General features: G+C 40.3%; 1 protein-coding gene across 7 annotated transcripts in view; it reads left to right on the top strand.

The window, feature by feature from the left end:
* MPP7 (membrane palmitoylated protein 7) overlaps window positions 1–25,456 on the top strand; it is a 340,879-nt gene that overhangs the window by 311,009 nt on the left and 4,414 nt on the right. For 6 of the 7 annotated variants that reach the window (XM_043509503.1, XM_043509502.1, XM_043509504.1 and 3 more), the window contains 4 exons: window positions 3,759–3,839; window positions 12,954–13,047; window positions 14,138–14,246; window positions 22,071–22,214. In XM_043509503.1, the coding sequence (XP_043365438.1) occupies window positions 3,759–3,839; window positions 12,954–13,047; window positions 14,138–14,246; window positions 22,071–22,214 (428 nt within the window). Of the gene's footprint in view, window positions 1–3,758; window positions 3,840–12,953; window positions 13,048–14,137; window positions 14,937–22,070; window positions 22,215–25,456 lie in introns of those variants that run through there. The other variant, XM_038391194.2, reaches the window with a different exon arrangement.

Genomic DNA, 25,456 nt, shown 5'->3' with positions numbered 1-25,456 from the left:
TCAGAAAGCAGACACCATGTTTGTACTTCTCATGCCTGACCTCTGTGGAGCCACCTGGAGAGATAAAGATGGCTGCTGCGGGGTCTATCCCCATGAGGGAGAGTGGCTCCTAGCTTTCCCCACTTACCTTGAAGATCAGAAAAGTGTAGCAATCTCTTTTAATGCCCACCACCCACATTTGGGTCTTTGGTTCATGTTCATTCCTGTAGAAGTCCAGTAAAGCTTCTGTAGGAACACCATTAGCTTCCCCTCCCCCCCCCCCCCCCCCCCCGCCTCTCTCAGCCCAACTGTTTCACTTCAACCAGCTGGAGGGGAAGAGAAGGATCCAGGAGCAGCAGCCTCCATTTAAGTCACCCTGCCTCAGGGAGGCCAGGGTAATGTGGTGGTACTGTCTGATTTACATAGAATGTGACATTTGCATTGTCCCTGGTGTTGCCCCTGCAGCACTAATTTGACCTCTGATTCATACTTCATTGAACGGCAAATCTAGAAATGTCCTCTCGTTGCTAGTTGTAGTTATTGAAGCACAAATTAGTGAGATTCTACCTTAATATCTCTTATTTCATGAGATCTAAAAATGTTACACTTGACAAACATACACAGCCATAGCAATGTAGCAACCAACTGTACAACGAAGATGGTAAAGTGAAAGTTTAGCTTTTGAAGCAAATCTCTGTTTCTGAAGATTGTCATGGGAATTTAGCAGTGCAGACAGCATCCCAGTTTTTACTGAAAGATACCTTTCCTCCTTACCTCCCAAACAAATATGCTGCATGTAGCTCATCATCTCTGCTTGGGAAGAATGAAGGGCTGAGTTGACCTTGCTGCGTTTTGAACCTGGGTAGGCTTAGTCCAAAGTTTTGCCCAGAGTTGGTTAAAACATTATTTCTAGTTTTCTTCAAACACGTGTGCCTGGTGTGAGTCTTAGAACATAAGAATGGCCATACTGGGTCAGACGAAAGATTCATCTAGCCCAGGATCCTGTCTTGTCAACAATGGCCAAGGTGGCCCAGAGGGAATGAACAGACAGGTAATCATCAAGTGATCCATCCCCTGTCTCCCATTCCCAGCTTCTTGCAAACAGAAGCTAGGGACACCAGCCCTGCTCATCCTGGCTAATATCCATTTATGGACTTATCCTCGATGAATTGATCTAGTTCTTTTTTGAACCCTGTTATAAGTTCTAATAATTTGTGGCTCAATCCTGCAAATACCTATGTCAATGGGTATGTCTACATTTTGAGCTAGGGGTTTAATTTCCAAATTGAAGAGATATACCTGTGCTAGTTCTGAATCAAGCTAGTGTGCTACAAATAGTGTGTGGTCATGGCAATGCAAGCAGTCAGAGAGGCTAGACACTCCGAGGGCACTAAGAACATACTTGACATTTGAATGACATGAATATTCTCATTTTTTTCTAAAAATTGTTGTCAGTAAATACAATGGATGATCATTCAGTTTTAGAAAAGTTCATTTGATTGATTGCACCAACGCAAAAATTTCCTGGAATAAACATTACTAGCATTCCACTCAAGAACCTGTTGTTTTTTTTTTAAATTGTGATGCTTCACTCCCTTCCTGTTGGGTTTAAATTATTTATTCCCAAGTACATAATTTTTAGAAGCATGCCTCTTTCTTGGTTATGTTAAAATGAAAAGAACATTCAGAGTAGAATTGTGCATTTCACTCAGGAAATATAGTATAATAAAAATAAGAATAGACAATGTACTCATAATTGCCTGTGCTAATTAGGCATCCGTTCTCTGTGTGTGTGTCTCTGTTACAATTACAAATGATAGCAATTGTACAAAGAAAAAAAAACTCTGGAAATTCTGAAAAGTAGCCACTGAAACAGAAGAATCTACAGCTTTCATAGCTGTATTTTAAAGCGACACAGAAAATGGTGGGTGGGGATGAAAGACAGCTAGTAGTTGGTTTTTTGGTCTGGAAACAGATTGCTCTATGTTTCCAGAGCATCTGTCACACAGTAAGTGAAACCTGAGTTCTTGTATATAAATAGAACTAAAAGCATACCATTGATTTGACAGTATGTAGGCTGAGGAAATAACATTTGTGTATAGGGAAGATGTCTTGCTTAAAAAAAAAAAAAGTATAAAACAGATTTTTCTACTTCAGTTCTTACTGATCCTTTCAGACTGCTACACTAATCAATCTGAGATGCATACAGAATTTTAATTACCTTTCCTATAAAACCTTACTTGCTATATTAAATAAGCATAATACTAATAATTATAGACAAAATTTAGAAAATACCTAATGCTATTAGCACCATGACACATTACACTTTTTGACAGACATGCACCAGTAGATGCTGCTGTACATCACATTAAATAAACATTTATATATAAACTGATGGATAATTTGCAGGCAGGTCAGAGATGGGACTTGAAGTGTAGTTGTGTGTTTAACATATGTAAACATATAAAAAGTTATAAATGCCATAACACTAAGTTTTTACAGAGAGACCATGGTTTTGGAGTGGTAGAAAGCGTATGGTCTTCATCTTTGTGTCTTGCTACACATGAGAGGTGGGTAATCAGTCATTCTTTGTAATTATTACTGGAAGATTCTAGAGCTTCATTCTCAACTCCAGGTACTTAATCTTATTAGCAGACTATGGATGGAAGCCCAGAAAGGACTCCAAGTTCCATTAAAATATGTATGAGGTTGGTACTTAATTTTTTTTACTTTATAAAATGTTCCAAATTATAAAAGCTTAGGGCACATACACAACTTCTGCTGTAATGTCAAGATCCTTCCCCAAACCCACAAATATCACCTTCGTTTTCTGTGGGTTAAATTTCAGTTAATTCTCTCTCCTCCAAGTCTGAATCTTGATCACGCACTGAGAAAGCACTGCCACTCCACCATCTGGATCTGATGAAAACAGAGTTGTAGATCATCCATTTCCTAATGATACTACAATCCAGATCTCCCCCAAAGGTGTCTTGTACAAATTGGATAGGATGAGTGACAGAATGGAACCCTCCATGATCGATCTCTTGGAGCTAATGAGGGATTACCCAAAACCACCCTTTAAGACCTCAGAGAGAGAAAAAAACAAAACCAGTTGAAACCACGATCTCAGATAGGATCCAGAGGCAGATCAACAAAATTTTGCATATAATATTATTGAAAGTTGCTGACAGACCTAAAAGAACCACTATGGCATCTCTCCTTCATTTTGTAGGAGATCAATGGGATCACTATCTCCATGCCAAAAGCCAGAGATTCCCAACATCAAAGTTGGCTTGACTCTACTTTTTCATTAACATTTCCCAAGAAGAAAAGGAGTACTTGTGGCACCTTAGAGACTAACAAATTTATTTGAGCATAAGTTTTCATGAGCTACAGCTCTGTTCATTGGATGCATTTCCACTGAATGCATCCGATGAAGTGAGCTGTAGCTCACAAAAGCTTGTGCTCAAATAAATTTGTTAGTTTCTAAGGTCCCACAAGTACTCCTTTTCTTTTTGCGAATACAGACTAACACGGTTGCTACTCTGATTTCCCAAGAAGGGAAAGGTTAAAGATAGTGATATATGGCAATTAAATCTTCTGAAATTTGTCTAAACAATACATCCTAGAAGAGGCTGTATCCATGGGCAACTCCAAAAGGCTTAGATTACTAAAAAGCCAAAACCTGTTCTTCCGTTGGGTAGTCTCACATTGACCATAATAACACCTGAACGCAAGAGAGAATTTTGTCTTTGAAAACTGTGTAATTTATCTTCCAGGTCCTGTGGGTGTAGGGTTGAATGAACTTAAACGAAAATTGTTGATCAGCGATACCCAGCATTATGGTGTAACAGTGCCGCGTAAGTAGAAATGCATTTTGTGAGGTCCTCGTGCTGTATCAGGTTTTTTTATTCTTATGTTAACCTAAGGTCAACATTGTCAAACATGGATGCATAAACCTAAATTAGTGTCATAAATTTTAAACATCTACATCTGCTGCATCTACGTTTTGAATTAACGTTGATGAAACCCACTAGAAAATTTTGGCCCAGATTCTGGTGCAATGCATTTTTCAGTATAAATTTGATGTCAACAATGATTTTAGTAAATGAAACTCCCATTTAAAAGCTCTTTAGGAATTGGCATTGTAGTGGTGATATGTATTCCACTGGCACTCCAGTTTGAGGGAGCAAAATCTTACAGGGACAATGGGAGAATTCACACCACACAGACCTGATTGTTTCTTGCATATATTCAGAGATTGGTGAGTGGTGATATACAATGGACAGTTTCCCCAGATTATTAGCTCCCAGAATGGGAAAGTTTTTCTTGTGGAGCAGCATGTTATCTCTGCTCTGATATAACTGTCAGATAATCATAGGCAATATAACCGATAAAGAGTGGTGGTAGAAGCAATTCTGACCTATAAATATGTCATTCAAATACCTAATATTTTGGCATTATAAAATGCATCAAGTCTTAAAAACCTGAAACCTGTTGGGATGATTGCCACTATTGGAATGTTAAAGTCAGTGATTATAAACTCTTTAGGAAGGATCAAATGGGCGAAGGGGAAGTAGAGTGGCACTCTGTCAAAAATGGCATTACCTGTTTCCAAGTCACTGATAAATTGGAAAAAATGATCTTCAATGCATCTGGATCCATGTCCTAACAGATAATGTATAAGATGAGGTATTGGTGTCTGCTACAGACCATCAAATCACACTAGGGAACAGGATGATTGCCACCTTACACACCTATCTATACTGTGTAGGGGAAAATAGTTGTGTAATAAGAGGGGACTTAAATTGGAGTGACATATGCTGGAGGTCTCATGCTGCCAGTACTAAAACATCCTTTTAATTTCTAAACATTATAGATGACAATTTCCTAACTCAATTATGGCCGCCAACATGGGGATTTTATATTAGACCTTGTCTTAACAGATGAAGAGGAACTCATCACAGAACTAAAAATTAACGATAGGTTTGGTAGAAGTGATTGTCTTTATCACATTTACAAATGTATATATGTGGTGCTTAAATAGGTCCAGCTTCACAAAGCTGAAAACAATTATGAGCCAAATCAGCTGGCAGGAAGAATTTAATCAAAAAATGTGAATGAGGATTGGCAATAATTTAAGAACACCTTCCTAGATTCCCAAAAAGCCACAATCAAGGAAGAAGGTCTGTACTGGTTTAAAAAATGACCTGATTTCGAGGGGAAGTGAAGACAACTGTGTGTGTGTGTGTGTGTGTGTGTGTGTGTGTGTGTGTGTGTGTGTGTAATAAAACGGTAAAAGGGGGAAGTTGATGATTAATATAAATCAGAAGACAAGAAATGTACAAAATTGACAAAGGGATACAAGGAGAAATCTTTGGCCAGCAGAGTTAAAGACAATAAGAAAGAGATTTTTAAATATATTAGGAACAAAAAGAATCCTGACAACGATGTTGGTTACTAGATGGAAATGGTAGAATTATCAATAATAATGCCAAAAAGGCAGAACTGTTCAATAAATATTTCTGTTCTGTATTTGGGGGAAAATAACAGATCGTATGGTGATAATACACTTTCCATTTCATTAGAATCCCTAGAAGATATTAAACAGAAGCTACTAAAGTTAGACATTTTTAAATTTGCACATCTGGATAACTTGCATCTAAGAGTTTTAAAAGCTGAAGGAGGGGCTTGCTGGACCGCTAATGTTGATTTTTCAATAAGTCTTAGAGTGCTGGAGAAGATCCAGAAGACTGGAGGAAAGCTAATGTGCCAGTTTTTTAAAAGGGTAAATAGGATGATTTTAAAAGGGTAAATAGGGTAATTGTAGGCCTGTTGCTTGACATCGATCCCAGGCAAGATGATGGAGTGGCCGATACAGAACTTGATTAATAACAAATTAAAGGAGGGCAAAGTAATTAATGCAAATCAGCATGGGTTTATGAAACATAGATCCTGTCAAACTAAGTTGATATCTTTCTGTAATGAGGTTACAAGTTTTGGTTAATAAAGGTAATATTGTTGATGCAATATTCTTTGACTGCTCTAGGCGTTTGGCTTGGTACTGCATGACATCTTTATTAAAAATCTAGAACAATATAAAAATAATATAGCACACATTAAATGGATATAAAATGGCTACCTGTTAGGTCTCAAAATGTAATTGTAAGTGAGGAATCATCATCGAGTGGGTGTTTTTCCAGTGGGTTCCCGCAGGAATCGGTTCATGGCCCTACGCTATTTAACATTTTTATCAATGACCTGAAAGGAAACATAAAATGATCACTGATAAAGTCTCTGGATGACACAGAAATTGAAGGAGTGGTAAATAATGAAGAGGACAGGTCTCTGATTCAGATCAATCAGTGTCACTTGGTAAACTGAGTGCAAGCAAACAATATGCGTTTTAATATGACTAACTGGTAAATGGCCTAGTGGATGGGAGGAACCAGTAGAAGTGATGTATCTTGATTTTCATAAGGCTTTTGACACAGGATCACTGACAGTCTCATAAACAAATGAAGGAAATGCAGTCTCAATGAAATTACTATAAAGTGTGTGGACAACTGGTTGAAAGACTGTTCTCAGAGTAGTTACCAATGGTTCGCTGTTAAACTGGGAGTGCACATCTAGTGGGGTCCTGCAGGAGTCAATCCTTGGTCCATTTGCAGGTGACGCCAAGCTGGGAGGGGTTGCAAGTGCTTTGGAGGACAGGATTCGGATTCAAAATGACCTTGACAAATGGGAGAATTGGCTTGATTCAACAAGATGAAATTCAATAAATATAATGCTATGTACTTCACTTAGGAAGGAAAAATCAAAAGCAGACCTACAAAATGGGGAATAACAAGGATCTGGGGATTATAGTGGATCTCAAATCGAATGTGAATCAACAATGTGTTGCAGTTGTGAAAACAGATAATATTCTGGGTTGTATTAGAGGAAGTGTTGTATGTAAGACACAGAGGTAATTGTCCCATTATATTTGGTACTGTTGAGATCTTCGCTGGAATACTGTGTCCAGTTCTGGGTGCCAAACAGTCTGAAAGTTGTACAAATTGGAGTGTGTCCAGAGGAGAGCAACAAAAATGATAAAAGATTTAGAAAACCTGATCTTGAGGAAATATATGTTTGTTTGTTTTTTAAAAAGAGCATATTTAGTCTTGAGAAAAGAAGACTGAGGGAACCTGATAAGTCTTCAAATGTGTTAATTTCATATGTCATAAAGAGGATGGTGATCAATTGTTCTCCATGTAGGAAGGTAGGACAAGAAGTCATGTGCTTAATTTCATAGAATCATAGAATCATAGAATATCAGGGTTGGAAGGGACCCCAGAAGGTCATCTAGTCCAACCCCCTGCTCAAAGCAGGACCAAGTCCCAGTTAAATCATCCCAGCTAGGGCTTTGTCAAGCCTGACCTTAAAAACCTCTAAGGAAGGAGATTCTACCACCTCCCTAGGTAACGCATTCCAGTGTTTCACCACCCTCTTAGTGAAAAAGTTTTTCCTAATATCCAATCTAAACCTCCCCCATTGCAACTTGAGACCATTACTCCTCGTTCTGTCATCTGCTACCATTGAGAACAGTCTAGAGCCATCCTCTTTGAAACCCCCTTTCAGGTAGTTGAAAGCAGCTATCAAATCCCCCCTCATTCTTCTCTTCTGCAGACTAAACAATCCCAGCTCCCTCAGCCTCTCCTCATAAGTCATGTGCTCTAGACCCCTAATCATTTTCGTTGCCCTTCGTTGTACTCTTTCCAATTTATCCACATCCTTCCTGTAGTGTGGGGCCCAAAACTGGACACAGTACTCCAGATGAGGCCTCACCAGTGTCGAATAGAGGGGAACGATCACGTCCCTCGATCTGCTCGCTATGCCCCTACTTATACAACCCAAAATGCCATTGGCCTTCTTGGCAACAAGGGCACACTGCTGACTCATATCCAGCTTCTCGTCCACTGTCACCCCTAGGTCCTTTTCCGCAGAACTGCTGCCGAGCCATTCGGTCCCTAGTCTGTAGCGGTGCATTGGATTCTTCCATCCTAAGTGCAGGGTCCTGCACTTATCCTTATTGAACCTCATTAGATTTCTTTTGGCCCAATCCTCCAATTTGTCTAGGTCCTTCTGTATCCTATCCCTCCCCTCCAGCGTATCTACCACTCCTCCCAGTTTAGTATCATCCGCAAATTTGCTGAGAGTGCAATCCACACCATCCTCCAGATCATTTATGAAGATATTGAACAAAACGGGCCCCAGGACCGACCCCTGGGGCACTCCACTTGACACCGGCTGCCAACTAGACATGGAGCCATTGATCACTACCCGTTGAGCCCGACAATCTAGCCAGCTTTCTACCCACCTTATAGTGCATTCATCCAGCCCATACTTCCTTAACTTGCTGACAAGAATGCTGTGGGAGACCGTGTCAAAAGCTTTGCTAAAGTCAAGAAACAATACATCCACTGCTTTCCCTTCATCCACAGAACCAGTAATCTCATCATAAAAGGCGATTAGATTAGTCAGGCATGACCTTCCCTTGGTGAATCCATGCTGACTGTTCCTGATCACTTTCCTCTCCTCTAAGTGCTTCAGGATTGATTCTTTGAGGACCTGCTCCATGATTTTTCCAGGGACTGAGGTGAGGCTGACCGGCCTGTAGTTCCCAGGATCCTCCTTCTTCCCTTTTTTAAAGATGGGCACTACATTAGCCTTTTTCCAGTCATCCGGGACTTCCCCCGTTCGCCACGAGTTTTCAAAGATAATGGCCAAGGGCTCTGCAATCACAGCCGCCAATTCCTTCAGCACTCTCGGATGCAATTCGTCCGGCCCCATGGACTTGTGCACGTCCAGCTTTTCTAAATAGTCCTAAATAGTCTAAATAAATAATTTGCAGCAAGGGAGATTTAGGTTAGATATTAGGAAAAACTTTCAAACTATAAGGGTAATTGAGCTTTGGAATAGGCTTCCAAGGGAGGTTATGGAATCCCCATCACACAGTTTGGACAAACACATGTCAGGGATATGGTCTGGGTTTACGAAGTCCTGCCTCAGACCAGGGGGCCGCACTTGGTTATTTTAAGGTCCCTTCCAACACTACATTACTATGATTCCATGAAATGTAAATGTATACATCTAGAACAAAGAATGTAGGCCATACTTGTTGTAGGAAGCTGTGACTGAAAAAGATTTGGTGGTCAAGGTGGATAATCAGCTGAACATGAGTTCCCAGTGTGATATTGTGGCCAAAAGAGTCAATGTGATCCTGGAAGGCATAAATGGGAATCTCAAGTAGGGGTAGAGAGGTTATTTTACCTTTATATTGGATATTGGTGTGACTGCTGAATGAATACTATGTACAGTGTGGTGCCCACAATTCAAAAATGATGTTGATAAATTGGAGCAGAGCCACAAGAATGATTAAAGGATTAGAAAACATGCCTTATAGTGGCATACTTAAATAACTCAATCTATTTAGTTTAACAAACAGAAAGTTAAAGGGTGACTTGATTACAGTATATTAGTATCTACATGGGGAACAGATGTTTAATAATGGGCTCTTCAGTCTAACAGAGAAAGAACAACAAAAGAATGGCTGTACTGGGTCAGACCAAAGGTCCTTCTAGCCCAGTATCCTCTCTTCTGACAGTGGTCAATACCAGGTGCCCCAGAGGGAATGAACAGAACAGATAATCATCAAGTGATCCATCCTCTGTCACCCATTCCCAGCTTCTGGCAAACAGAGGTTAGGAACATCATCCCTGCCCATCCTGGCTAATAGTCATTGATGGACCTATCCTCCATGAACTTATCTAGTTCTGTTTTGAAACCTGTTATAATTTTGGCCTTCACAACATCCTCTCGCAAGGAGTTCCACAGGTTGACTCTGCGTTGTGTGAAAAAATACTTCCTTTTGTTTGTTTTAAACCTGCTGCCTATTAATTTCATTTGGTGACCTAGTTTTCATTTGGTGACCCCCTAGTTACGAGAAAGAGTAATAACACTTCCTTATTTACTTTCTCCACACCAGCCATGATTTTATAGACCTCAATCATATTTCCCATCCTTAGTCGTCTCTTTTCCAAGCTGAAAAGTCCCAGTCTTCTCTCTCCTCATATGGAAGCCATTCCATACCCCTAATCATTTTTGTTGCCCTTTTCTGAACCTTTTCTAATTCCAGTATGTCTTTTTTGAGATGGGACAACCGCATCTGCATGCAGTATTCAAGATGTGAGTGTACCATGGATTTATATAGCGCCAATATGATATTTTCTGTCTTATTGTCTATCCCTTTCCTAATGATTCCCAACATTCTGTTCGCTTTTTTGACTGCCTCTGTAAATTGAGTGGATGTTTTCAGAGAACTATCCACAATGTCTCCAAGAGCTCTCTCTTGAGTGGTAACAGCTAATTTATACCCCATCATTTTATATGTATAATTGGGATTATGTTTTCCAATGTGAATTACTTTGTATTTATCAACATTGAATTTCATCTGTCACTTTATTGCCCAGTCACCCAGTTTTGTGATGGCTGGAAGTTGAAGCTAGACAAATTCAAACGGGAATTGAGGTGTAAATTTTTAACAATGAGAGTAATTAACTACTGGAACAATTTACCAAGAGTCATGGTGGATTCTCTATTACTGACCATTTTAAAATCAATATTGGATTTAAAAAAAAATATGCTGTTGGAATTATTTTGGAGAAGTTCTATGGCCTGTGTTGTACAGGAAGCCAGACCAGATGATCACAGTGGCCCTTTCTGGTCTTGGAATCTATGGATGAATTGAAGTGTTGATTTTTTTCAAATCTGATCAATTAATATGATTTATAAACACTGGATTAATATTAACACCATCAATGCAATGCTATGTTATGCTCACGGAACAGTTCATAAGATTGGCGGGGGGGACGGACGGACATGGTATTTACCATAAAATAACGCATTTTAATGAAGTGGGCTTAACGTGAGGCAAATGCTCTCCAGCAACCACACAACAAAAACACTAACTCAGCCAAAATGCCAACTCTGTCCACATACTTATTCAAATGACACCATCATAGGACCTAATCACATTAGCACACCAGCAGGAGCTCATTCATCTGCACATCTACCAATGTGATATATGCCATCACATGCCAGCAATGCCCTTCTGCCATGTACATTGGCCAAACCGGACAGTCTCTACACAAAAGAATAAATGGACACAAATCTGACATCGGGAATCATATCATTCAAAAACCGGTAGGAGAACACGTCAGCCGCTCTGGCCATTCAGTAAAAGATTTAAGGGTGGCAGTTTTGCAACAGAAAAGCTTCAAAAACAGACTCCAACAAGAAAGTGCTGAGCTTGAATTAATATGCAAACTAGATACCATTAACTTGGGTTTGAATAGTGGCTGGGTCATTACAGACATATTGAATCTATTTAAGTATCCTCACACCTTCTTGTCAACTGTCTAAATGGGCCATCTTGATTATCACTACAAAAGTTTTTTTCTCCTGCTGATAATAGCTCATCTTAACTAATTAACCTCTCACAGTTTGTATGGCAACTTCCAACTTACCTGTATGTATATATATCTTCTTACTATATGTTCCATTTTATGCATCAGATGAAGTGGGCTGTAGCCCACAAAAGCTTATGCTCTAATAAATTTGTTAGTCTCTAAGGTGCCACAAGTACACCTGTTCTTTTTTCAGATACTCAACTAATTGATGAACATGCAATCGTGCACAAGATTTTTCTCCCCATAAAATTGATATTTTTCATCAAGCAACTTTGTGTCTCCAAAGTTTTGCTTTTCAATTGCTCATCAAAACTTGAGGGGAAGGGGGTCACTTTCAAGTGAAACTTAGTGATTGCAAAATTTCAAGTGGAAGTGGGACCATCTTTGAAATTTATTTGAGCATAAGCTTTTGTGATCTACAGCTCACTTCATCGGATGCATACCGATGAAGTGAGCTGTAGCTCATGAAAGCTTATGCTCAAATAAATTTTAGTCTCTAAGGTGCCACAAGTACTCCTTTTCTTTTTTGCGAATACAGACTAACATGGCTGCTACTCTGAAACCCATCTTTGAAATGTGTTTTTTTATGTTAGCCAAACAAGAAGAATATGACAAAAATACTTAATATATACTCTGTATGTGTGTCTTTGTCTATATATCTGTGAGTTGGTGATATAGCGTACGTGACAGCATGGTACAAAGGTTTTATAGGTATGAGTTTGGAATGGTCACATTTGTCATAAGTGAATGAGTTACATGGGTAATAAAAACCTTTATACCACACCATTAATCATTTTGTCTCATTTATACCTAATTTTATAGAAAAACTATTACTTGATGCTTGAGAGGAAGTAAAAATTGAATTAAAAACTCATAATCCACCTAGTCTATTGTGCAAGGCTGTAGATGGGGAGAAAGAGGAATTCCTTTCTGGCCACCAGAGGCAATCAGCTCTTAAAATATGAAACATAATTTTCAATTATATTACTATCATACTTTACATATTGTAGCTGCAAATGTTGTTAATTATCATAACATTATTTGGCTCTCTGATAAATCCAGTCACTAAACATCATTTGCCTTGATAGTCCCGTGCCAGTGAATTCCACAAATTCCTTTTATGATGAATAGTGGCAGAGGGAACGGGTTTGTTGTAAATTGCTGTTCATTTAATTTTTCAACAGCCTCTTTGTTCCCCCTTTAGTTAACTTTTCCATTAGTAAATAAAATTGATAATCTGTTGTTTATGTCCAATGAGGTTTTCTTGTACTTGCTTTAGGCTCAATCCTGTGACATGCTGAGTGCAGCCTTCAAGACGCTGAGCACACTCAATTCCTTTGGAAGCCTGTGTAAGATAAGAGCACTCTGCACAACACAGGATTGGGCCCTTTATATTTTTCCTAAAACTGTTTTGTTCTTTAAAAAAACCTTTTATTTATTTATTTATTTATTATGAAACCACAGACACGACTAGAGCAAGAAGAGGACAAGAAAGTGATGGTGTTGAGTACGTTTTCATTTCCAAGCACTTGTTTGAGACAGATGTACAGAATAACAAGTATGTTGAAACTAACTAGAGCCATAGTCAAACAATGGTTTCATTGTGAAGTTTTTGTAGTTTGTTCTTTTATGTAGTAATTTAAAACGGGTATAGTTTGCATTGATTTTAAAACATGTTAAAGTATAATGTCTAAACAGTCAGCACTGCAATTTCTGCAGATTGTTGAAACAAAAGTAATATGACAGAATGTAAACAGTTTTAAACCACCTAATACTTTAAATGCCTGTCCAATGAGCTAAACATACAGAGATTTTTTGGGGGGTGTTGAAGGTGGGGGCCCCTTTTAAATTGGCATTAATTGTCTTACTAATTGATCATTGCAGCATCAGGAAAGGGACCCTGGCAGTGCTGTATTTCAAATGTGTGTTTCAATTAATGGTTTTGTATAGTTATATTCCCTTCCAGTACAGTCATTTCCTGTTCAAAAGAACAGGAATCTGAGAACTAGAGAGAAACCCCTCCCCTCAAGCACTTCAAAAATTAAAATAAAATAAAGACAATGGTAGCATCATGCTCTCCAGCAACCTGTAAAATATTTTAAGTTTAAATCCTGCCCTAAGTATTTCAGAGGGCAAAATATAGTAGATACAAAGCTATAGGTTTGATTGAAACTTCAAAATGTGCTTTGCTTTTTCTCAAATTGTATTTATATTTTTATAGCACATAACCAGCCGCCTTGGTTCTATTAGTGCCATAACTGCTCCGCCTATTCAGAGACAGAGAATTCAGATATACTGTAGCATGCAATGAAATTTCAGTAGTTTCTATTGTTTAGCTTATCCTCTTTTTTATTGCATTACATTAGTTCTGAAAAAGAGGTGATGGAAAACATTAGTGTGCTGTTGGACTATAGTACTTTTTCTCTTTAACTGTAATATAAGCAAGTGTTACTGATTTGAAAATGGTAAAATAGAAGGGTTTTTTTTAGGCTGACATGATGAAGTACTTGGCAGCATTTCATTTTGTAAAACATGGTAAAAATCACATGTGGAGTAAAAATATTTCTGCTCATGAATTACATCTTATTAACCAAATTGATAATTATTTGCTAAAGAAGGGAATGATTCTGATTTTTTTTCTACCACAGGTTTATTGAATATGGTGAATATAAAAACAACTACTATGGTACAAGCATAGACTCTGTTCGCTCTGTTCTTACTAAAAACAAAGTTTGTTTGTTGGATGTGCAGCCTCATGTAAGTAAGCACCTCTCTTGGCATAATGTAATTTAGTGCATTCCATGTTAGGATTCCGGAAGAAGACTGTTAATAGAGCATTCCATTTTATTCCAAGTTCAATTTATATTCCACACAATATCTGAGTATATTTATTGTACAGAGCATTCCTAAAGGGAAATTTCAACACAGATTGGATGGTATTTAATCCAAAAACTAACTGCACTGAAAGCTTACACTAACATGAAGATTTAATTACTCACAGAATTTTCCAACATTTGTATTCAGTGTTCTACTGCTCTGGGTTAGAATTTGTCTGAAAAACTTGATATTTAAATGCAAAATATTTTTGAGAAAGAGCCCAGCCCTGCAGCCCTTACTCACATGAGTAATCCTTTGATTTCAACAAGACTGTTCATGTAAAGGGTTTTAGGACAGGCCATAATGTGAAGAATACATTAAATATACAGTATGCTGAATAACAGATAAATAGAGCAGTATTCTGAAGATGGAAGGGGCTGTGGTCATCATTTGTTTCTATTTTGTGTGCATGTTCCTCTTCCTATTAATCCCCACCCCCACTATTCATTATTGTCTGGGTGCAACTTTAACTTGTGCATTTGAACATTTAAATAAAGTTTGAATGAAATAAATGTATAAAAATATGATTTGAAATAAATTGTTCAGAACAGATTTTTCCATTTCTTTTGTGTTCACCTTTGACTTGTTTGAGTATTGTTCAAATATCCTGTAATGCAGCACAAAATGCAGGAGCCAGAAAAATGATTTTCGATGTTAAATGGAAACAGTTGAAGTCTTCCACTTTTCCTGACTTACCCAGTGCACAAGTGCCTGCATGATGAAGCACTCAAGCTGTTGGTTTAAAGAGGGTTCTGTAGGTAATTGGACATGATTATTCCCTGTCTAAATAGCATTTACTGTAAATGTTCAGTGGCGTCAGTGGCAAAAGTTTATTCACATTAATCAAAATATTATGTCATGTTCCTTATTAGAAAATTGGCGAAAAGAGGCTTTCTGCAGGAAAAGGGAATGACACAGATGTATGCTGGTTGAATAATGGCTTTAGGAAACTGATGTCACAGAGTCAAAAACCTAGATCAATAGTAGTTTTGATGGGTCACTAGCAAAAAATGTGCAATTTTGGGTTTTCTTGCTGAATTGTTGCTATGTGTACAACATTGCATTTACTGTGAAAACTGCATTAGCTAATATTAACAATTTTTAAATGATCAAAAGGAAATTTTGATCTAGTAGTACATGGTAAATTATTGTGAACAATTGGCTTTTTTTCTAGCTATTAAAATGAGAGAATATCATTGTCTTCTGATTAGAAAGATCTCAGTTGGCAATACAATACGAAATTAAAATAACTCAGTTTAAGCTTAGGGACATGTGCATTTGGCATTTTGGGGTTTCGACCCTATACTGTACAACTAGCTGCTCCTGCAGCTACTGCTAGGATTGCAGGTGGAGGAAGGTACTTGATACTGTGGCTGCAAGTTATCTGACAGCAACTTGTTACTGGCCAGCAAGAGCTATATAGAGGACTAAGTTTTAGTTCTTTGAGTATGTTCCCCTGTGTTTGCTCCACTGTAGGATGTTCAAGCGTCTATGTGCTCTCGATCAGGGACTGAAAAGTAGTATCCACGGGCCCACCTGTTTAGAGTACCACCCTGTACTTTGAACAAGGTTATGTGGCTTGAGACAAAGCTGTCAGCTGCGTTTAGCTTCCCAGCTTTCACCTTGTGAATCCTTTTTACCCTAGTTTCATATATACTTTATTGTATTTTTTCTTCATTTTTAGTCCATTTACTTTATTTTGCATTCTAGTGCTTGTAAGGGAAGGGAGCGGCTTTTCTTCCCTCTTCTTTTCTTAGATCTTTCATTTGTGCTGGAGCACACCTTATGTCCAAAATCCTGGAGTTTAAGCACTCTTAGATATGCCACAGGTCCTTTCCCCACAGTATTGGACACTCCAGTTACCTGTGAGGTTTGGGGCACTCCCACAACCCTTCTAAATGCACGGTTTGGCTGGATTTCAAAGGCAGATGCAAAAAAAGACAGGGAGACTAGACTTAAGCTGCTATTAATGGAATGTGTTCTAGCTCCAGCCGAGTTCACTAGATCACCCCCTTTCCCCCTCTCCCTCACTCCCAGTTACATCAGCCTCTACATCACAGGCCACCTTAGTCCACATTGCTGCTTCATCTATGGCCCCGGGGAATAAAACTCTAAAGTAGAGGAAACATACCTTTCCAAGCAGGGAAATGAAGAAGCAGGGTAGATCTCCCCGTAAAACCCAGTCTTGGGAGATTCTTGTTCCTCTAAAGGTAACATAAAGGCTCCAACTAAGTCCAGTACCGAGGCATTGGTCCCATGGAAGAAGCCATGCTCAGACAACGTACCTACCACCAGAACAACTACTGTGGTGGCACTCCGATACCTTGTGGCTCCGCAGTACACACAGGGCTACCATCCATTTCCCAGAACTCACATCTCACCATATGTCTGAGGTGGACATGACCCTACAACCACCACAGTCCTGCAACAGCTTCCATCTCACCAGTTGGCATTTCCCCTTCTGGTACAACACAAATTTCATCTAAAGGCTATTAGAGCCCTCTACCTCCTTCCAGGTTCCTTTCTTCAGAGGGTTTCAATCTCTGATGAACCTGAGCTTTCAATACTGAGATTTACTGGAGCCACCTGCCCAATGTTGTCCTGACAGCTGCAAGTTGAGACTTGCTTAAGTCTCCAGCCTTCAGTACCGGTTAGGGCACTGAGGACTCTCTCTCTCAATTCAAGAGAGGACTCGTTGGACTTGGAGATCTCAGTAAAGTGATCCATCCCAGTATTGTGCTACCATACTCCATGAGTCCTTTTCATAAATCCTGGGGAATCTGCCAAACATTGTAGGCCCAAAGACTATAATTAATCATTGCGGTCCATTCCCTTATTCTCCTTTCCAGTAAAGTTACTGAGACCCATGGGTCAGTAAAGCGACCTATTCTATCAGATATCTAAGAAAAAGCACCGGTATCCGCCAGTACCATACCAGCTATCAACACCTGCAGACTGACTAGTACCACACACTGCAGTACCAAGCACCTCAGAACCTCACACTTCTCCAGTACCAGACTACATACAGAAGAAGCAATAGTCTCAGGCCAAGAAGATCTTGCTTCCCTCTGTCCTCTTCATCTCCAGATGACACAATAATGCCACCATGACTTTCCTACACTGGTGATTTCAGAACCATCAGTGAGGTGTTATCTCCTGCACATTCCCTGTGGCAAACACCTGCCACAATCCCACCAAGCTGTAAGCAGGCAGATAAATACTATATCCCCCGAAAGTAATGAAACACTTTGTTTCCCATCCCAGCCCCAATTCCCTGATAATTGATGCAACCAATGAGAGGGAGCTGTCAAGCTCATTCTAGGCCTTCTCCATCTGACAAGTAATCCAAGTGGTTGGATTTGGCGGGAAGGAAGAGCTACTCATCAGCCACTCTCCCAATTTTATATCGCCAACTACAAGGCCTTGATGGCAAAATACAATCTTAACACGTACTCCAAATATATACATTTTATTGAGCACTTGTCACAAGACCAGAAAGATCATTTTCAGTCTATCATCGCTGAAGGACAGTTGGTTGCAAAAACCTCCCTACAAGCTACTCTAGATGCTGCTGATACAGCCTCTGTAAGTCCATGCCACAATGGTGGTCATCAGAAAAGCATACTGCCTCCAGTTTTCAGGTCTTCCAGAAGTTCAAAATATCATGGAAGATCTCCAGTTCAAAGAGCCTAAGCTCTTCAGTGAAAATATGGACTCCTCTCTCCAGATGCTCAAACATTCCAGATCAGCATTGCGATCAGTGGGGATTTATGTGCCTGCAACAAAAAAGTGCTTTATTAGATCCCAAACCACTCAGGCTCGAGACCATTCCAGTACCAACAGCATACTTTCCCTAAGCCTCAGGAGCCCTTCCGGAGAAAACCCAAATCACAAAAACACAGGCCAAGCACCCCTACTTTTACTCTATCAGCTCCTGCTTCTAAGAGGCACTTTTGATACCTTGGTCAAGGGCATCAAATAACCCATTCCACTCCGAAATAGCTGTTGTGCAACTACCCCCTCTTTGGAGATTGACTATCCCACTACTTAACCTGGGAATTTCTTACCTCAGACAAATGGATATTAGAGAATGTCAGAGTGGGTTACTCTATCCATGTCCTTTCCATCCCTCCTTCCCAACCCTCTCTCCATCCTCCTTCATGGACCCTTCTCACTTCCTTAGGAGGAACTCCTAAGTCAAGAAGTTCATTCTCTTCTCCTGTAAGCAATAGAACTGGTTCCACCAGAGTTCATCGGAAAAAGGTTCTTTTCCAATTACGTCCTTGTTCTCAAGAAAGATGAAGGATGGAGACCAACCGTTGAGCTCAGGATCTTGAACAATTGCGTCCTAGCATACCACTTCAGAATGGTGACACTAGCTACCATAGTCCCATCCTTAGATCCAGGAGACTGGTTCATGTCCCTTGACCTAGAGGATGCTTACTGTCATGTAGCTATCCACCCATCCCACAAGCATTTCCTACGTTTTGTAATAGGGGTGGATCACTATCATTATCGAGTTCTCCCCTTTGGACTCTCTGTGGCCCCAAGGGCGTTCACTAAAATTCTCTCAGTGGTAGTGACTTGGCTCTGCCAGTGGGGAATATCAGCATTCCCGTACTTGGACAGTTGGCTTCTCAGAGGCCAATCGCCCAAAGAGGTCCAGTCGGCAATGTCCAGATCATTAACACTATTCCAATCTTTGGGCCCTTTGTATCAGCTACAAGAAATCCATGCTAACTTCAGGACAGAGAATAGACTTTAAAGAAGCTACTCTACACTCCAAACAGCAAAGAGAGATTCTCCACCCTATCCCATCTAATTTCAACATTACAGTTCAGCCCACAAATAACCTAAGGATTTGCCTACAGATGTTGGGCCACGTGTCGGACACCACATATGTGATTTCCCATGCAAGGATGCACCTCAGATGCCTCCAGACAGTACTAGGAGTGTGTATACCCCCAAACAGACAATCTTCTCCAGACACGGCACAGTGCCTCGGAAGGCGTTAAGCTCTCTTGTATGATGGAAAGGTACATGGAAGATCTCTGTCTGAACCCCATTTATACATCCAGCATCTTTGAAGACCCTCACAAGAGATGCATCTGTTATGGTTGGAAGCTCACCTACAGGGAGACAAAGCACTGGGCAAATGGTCAGCAGAGGAATTGGCACTATATATCAATATCATGGAGCTAAGAACAGTAGATATGCTTGCCAACATTTCCTACAGGCCATATGAGGTCAGCCAATCAGAGTAATGCTGGACAACAGGGCAGAGATGTATTACATCAACCACCAGGGTTCAGCAAAATCTCAGTCCTTATGCACACTGTCACTAAATTGTGGAACTGGTGCATTTCTCATCGGATAGAAATCAACAGTCTATCTGCCAGGCCTCCACAATGTAATTGCAAACTCCTTAAGCAGACACTTCTGCCAAAATCATAAATGGGAGCTCAAAAACTCTGTCTTCCAGAGCATCTGCCTGACCTGAGGTATACCAGGGTAGACTTTTTCTGCCAACACAAACAATGCAAAATGTTTTCTATTCTCCTCCAAGGGAGGTTATGGTCACAACTCTCCTAAGGATGCCCTGATAACATCATGTCCCCATACACTTTTATGCTTACCCACCTATACCACTAGCCCTAAAGACCTCCCTCAAGCTGTGCTGAGAAAGAGCTATCATCATAGCACCTGCTTGGCCAAGACAGGTGTGGTGCTCAAACCTCATCCACCTCTCAGAGTTAACACCCTTCAGGCTTCCTATCATGAAGGACCTCTTGACATAGAACTCAGAGACCTTCATCCTTCCCAACTCCTTCTCCCTGAATCTGAGAGCATGGCTCCTCAGTGGCTCCCAGCATGGAGTTAACCTTTTCAGGTAGATTTCAGTCAGTTCTCTTATCCAGTAGAAAGCCCAGTACTCTCAAGACTTGTCTCCAAAAGTGGAAACACTTCCAGTCCTGCTGCTCCCTCCCATCTTCTCAAGCCTTGGAAGTTCCATTTTCCAAGACCTTGGACTACCTATTGGAATTAAAAACGAAGGGTCTCTAATGAGCTTTTTCAGGGTACATCTGACCATTCACTCATCCACAGCTTTTCAGTCTCTGCCCACTCTATAGCAGTCAGGTTTCTCAAGGGTCTATACAACCTCTTTCCTCCCGTTTGATACCTGGCTCCCCAATGGGACCTCAGACTGGTGCTAATCATCCTAAGGAAACACCCCTTTGAATCTGCTGCCTCCAGACTTTGTTCCTAATTGCCATCACCTTAGCAAGATGAATGGGGAAGCTGGGAGTCCTCATGACTGACCTTACATACACCGCCTTTTACATAGACAAAGTTATACTATGTCCCCCCCTCAGAATATAACATAACTAGGCTATTGACCTGCTAGTGTTCTACCCAAAACCTCATGCCTCCACAGAGGAATCAAGTCTTCATTCACTGGAAATCAGAAGGGCCCTTGCCTTCTATCTGGATAGGACTAAAATCTTCTGGACCTCTCCCAGGCTATATGTATTGTTTGCAGAAAGGATGAAGGGCCAACTGATTTTCACACAAAGGTTGTCTAAGTGGGTTTCAGGTTGCATCTTGACCTACTATGAAAATGCAGATGTGGAGGGATGGTGTCCCTAGCCTCTGTTTGCCAGAAGCTGGGAATGGGTAACAAGGAATGGATCACTTGATGATTTTCTGTTCACTTCCTCTGGGGCACCTGGCATTGGCAACTCTTGGAAGACAGGATACTGAGCTAGATGGACCTTTGGTCAGACCCAGTACGGCCGTTCTTATACAGCCCCTTCACAGAATAACAGCACATTCGACTAGACCTCAGTTCATATCTCTAGGTCTACTGAGGGACACTCCCATTACAGAAATCAGCAGGACTGCTACATGGTCTTCTATACATACATTTTCCAAGCATTATACCATCTGACCAGCTTGCAGAGGTGACACCATCTTTAGTGATTCAGTCCTTCAAACTTTCCTAGACTTTTCACCTCAGCACCCACCTCTTTGATGAGTTACTGTTTGGGAATCTCCTACGGTAGAGCACCTATAGGGACAAAACATCTCAAAGATCTCAAGTTACTGTAAGGTAAGTAACATCTCCCTTAATAGGCAACAATCATCTGATCCTCCTGTGAAGCATAAACAGCAGCACAGAATGAACTTAATGAGTCTTAAAGGTTTGAGGAGAACCAATGGTTGTCCTCTTATCACAGTGCCCTTTTGCTCTTGGGCTGCAGAAAGCCTTTTCTATTATCTTTGGAATGTGGCAGTAGGAAGTTTTACCCTTCCTAGAATTAGCTATTAAATAATCTGCTACTCCTCCCTGGTGCATCAACTAAAAACCCTTTCATCCAACTTAATTTTTCTCATTACTAATACCACCTCTTTGGATGGCCCATAATAGTGCATTGGCTTTACTTCTGCCAGACTGATCAGATTTACCAACACTGGCAACTTTTGTTGAAATCAAAATTTTTCTTGCCATTCAAGTAGCAATAGGCGATGCACAGAATAAATGCTGTTTAAGAAAGTAGGATGCTAATGAATGAAATATATACTTCAAGAGATGCTTTATAGATTTAGTGTCATAGCAGAGGTTTCCTTTTTTGTTGCAAACTCCAGTGCAAGGAATGAATTCGAACACTGTTACTAATTAATTATAATATTTCCCCTTTCCAGACAGTGAAGCATTTAAGAACGTTAGAATTTAAACCATTTGTGATATTTATAAAGCCTCCATCACTTGAGTGTTTGAGAGAGACCAGAAAAAATGCCAAGATTATTTCAAGCAAAGATGAAAAAGGGTCTGCAAAACCTTTCACAGTAAGTATGTTTAGAATCCATAAGAATATGAGAAGTAGTCAATAGTTTTTGTAACTGTTTATCTTGAAGATGAGGTTGCTGAATACCTTTAGAACATAATGGAACTTGTGCCTCAAAACATTTAATTAAAACATTTAATTTAAAGAATCCTTATTGAGGTTGCCAGAACAAACCATCCTGATGTGTAGAAAGAATAGTAATATGGCAGGCGACCAGCTTGGCTTAACTGTGAAATCCTTGCTGATCTTAAACACAAAAAAGAAGCTTACAAGAAGTGGAAGATTGGACAAATAACCAGGGAGGAGTATAAAAATATTGCTCAGGCATGCAGAAGTGAAATCAGGAAGGCCATATCACACTTGGAGTTGCAGCTAGCAAGGGATGTTACTCATAACAAGAAGGGTTTCTTCAGGTATGTTAGCAACAAGAAGAAGGTCAAGGAAAGTGTGGGCTCCTTACTGAATGGGGGAGGCAACCTAGTGACAGAGGATGTGGAAAAAGCTAATGTACTCAATGCTTTTTTTTGCCTCTGTCTTCGTGAACAAGGTCAGCTCCCAGACTGCTGCACTGGGCAGCACAGCATGGGGAGGAGGTGACCAGCCCTCTGTGGAAAAAGAAGTGGTTCAGGACTATTTAGAAAAGCTGGACAAGCACAAGTCCATGGGGCCGGATGCACTGCATCCGAGGGTGCTAAAGCAGTTGGCGGATGTGATTGCAGAGCCGTTGGCCATTATCTTTGAAAACTCATGGTGATCGGGGGAGGTCCTGAATGACTGGAAAAAGGCAAATATAGTGCCCATCTTTAAAAAAGGGAAGAAGGAGGTTCCAGGGAACTACAGGCCAGTCAGCCTCACCTCAGTCCCTGGAAAAATCATGAAGCAGGTCCTCAAGGAATCAATTCTGAAGCACTTAGAGGAAGAGAAGAAAGTGATCATGAATAGTCAGCATGGATTCAGAAAGGGCAAGTCATACCTGACTAACCTAATTGCCTTCTATGATGAGATAACTGGCTCTGTGGATGAGGGGAAAGCAGTGGATGTGTTATTCCTTGACTTTAACAAAGCTTTTGATACAGTCTCCCACAGTATTCTTGCCAGCAAATTAAAGAAGTATGGGCTGGATGAATGGACTATAAGGTGGATAGAATACTGGCTAGATCGTCAGGCTCAACGGGTAGTGATAAATGGCTCCATGTCTAGTTGACAGCCGGTATCGAGCAGAGTGCCCCAAGGGTCAGTCCTGGAGCCGGTTTTGTTAAGTATCTTCATTAATGATCTGGAGGATGGACTGCACCCTCAGCAAGTCTGCAGATGACACTGAACTGGAAGGAGTGGTACATACACTGGGGGGTAGGGATAGGATACAGAGGGACCTAGACAAATTAGAGGATTGGACCAAAAGAAATCTGATGAGGTTAACAAGGACAAGTGCAAAGTCCTGCACTTAGGACAGAAGAATCCCATGCACTGCTACAGACTAGGGACTGAATGGCTAGGCAGCAGTTCTGCAGAAAAGGACCTAGGGGTTACTGTGGACAAGAAGCTGGATATGAGTCAACAGTATGTCCTTGTTGCCAAGATGGCTAACAGCATTTTGGGCTGTATAAGTAGGGGCATTGCCAGCAGATTGAGGCACATGATCATTCCCCTCTATTCAACATTGGTGAGGCCTCGTCTGGAGTACTGTGTCCAGTTTTGGGCCCCACACTACAAAAAGGATGTGGAAAAATTGGAAAACATCCAGCAGAGGGCAACAAAAATAATACTGGATAATAAGCACTGGAGCACATGACTTATGAGGAGAGGCTGAGGGAACTGGGATCGTTTAGTCTGCAGAAGAGAAGAGTGAGGGGGGATTTGATAGCTGCTTTCAGCTATCTGAAAGGGGGTTCCAAAGAGGATGGATCTAGACTGTTCTCAGTGGAAGCAGATGTCAGAACAAGGAGTAATGGTCTCAAGTTGCAGTGGGGGAGGTTTAGGTTGGATATTAGGAAAAACTTTTTCACTAGGAGGGTGGTGAAGCACTGGAATGCGTTACCTAGGGAGGTGGTAGAATCTCCTTCCTTTGAGGTTTTTAAGGTCAGGCTTGACAAAGCTGGGATGATTTAGTTGGGGATTGGTCCTGCTTTGACCAGGAGGTTGGAGTAGATGACCTCCTGAGGTCCCTTCCAACCCTGATATTCTATGATTCTAAGTGTGTATGTGTATGTATACATATTATTTGTGTTTGGGTAAATCGCATGGCCAGTCTCTCTAGTGCCATAAGCCTAGTAGAGTGATTTAATTGCATGAATCACTTTTGCATAGCTACTCTGGACTTTCTTAGCTTCTTATTTCATTTCATGCTATCAAAATTCAGACAAGCAAAACATTATTTTTTAGAGGAAATAATACTATTGTCTTCAGCATAAATAATACTGTTACAGTGTTAAGAAAAATCAGAAGGATTTTCACTTGAGTAGCAGAACTCTTTTTTCATGAAGGTACATTGGGTTTTCTTTAATTTAGATATTACTGTGACCCAGAAACCTTTTAGTGCTAACTGACAGAGGGGGCGCATAGCATTTTAGCATTTAGTATTTGAAGGCTCAGATGTGCATATTAAGTTTACCAAAGGGTGGCATGTGAGATCTCTACCAAGAGCCCACTAGTTGGCATAATCATTGCAAAATGTAAGTATGGACAGTGTTTTAGAAATTAGGAATCTGTACTTAAAATTATGTTCTTAAGGTACATGAGTTAAGGCAAGTCACCAGAAAGTGATAAACATGCTCCTATCTGGTAGGAGGGAAGAGATGCTTATCTCTCTCTGGCTGGTCATATGTGTATTGTCTGCTTCACAATCTAGGTTTATCGAGGGATTGAGCCCAGTGCTAATGAAGAGATTGTAAAATTGACAAGAAAGAAGCACACAGGGAAAAAACAACCAGGAAGGGCATCTATGAGAAAAGATAACAGATTGGAGTGGGGGGTATAATTGAGGGTACAGACACTCAGGATCTTTTCTACTGAGAAGGCAGTCTGACTGTGTGACTTGTCTCATGAATGGAAGATCATAGCCAAACCTGGCTGAAATATGCTGGTAGGATTTTGGGTGAGCTTTTGTTCTACAAGACATGACAGTAACTAGTTCAATAAGTCTAGGTTCTAGAGTTCATGTTATATTTTTATTTTATATGTTACCATTTGTTCCCAATATTTCTACTTGCTATCTATCTATCATTGGGCTCTCTACTCTTTGTT

This window comes from Dermochelys coriacea, chromosome 2 (assembly GCF_009764565.3).
Source record: "Dermochelys coriacea isolate rDerCor1 chromosome 2, rDerCor1.pri.v4, whole genome shotgun sequence".
NCBI classification, from domain to species: Eukaryota; Metazoa; Chordata; order Testudines; family Dermochelyidae; genus Dermochelys; species Dermochelys coriacea.
This window is presented reverse-complemented; position numbering and strand designations above follow the sequence as displayed.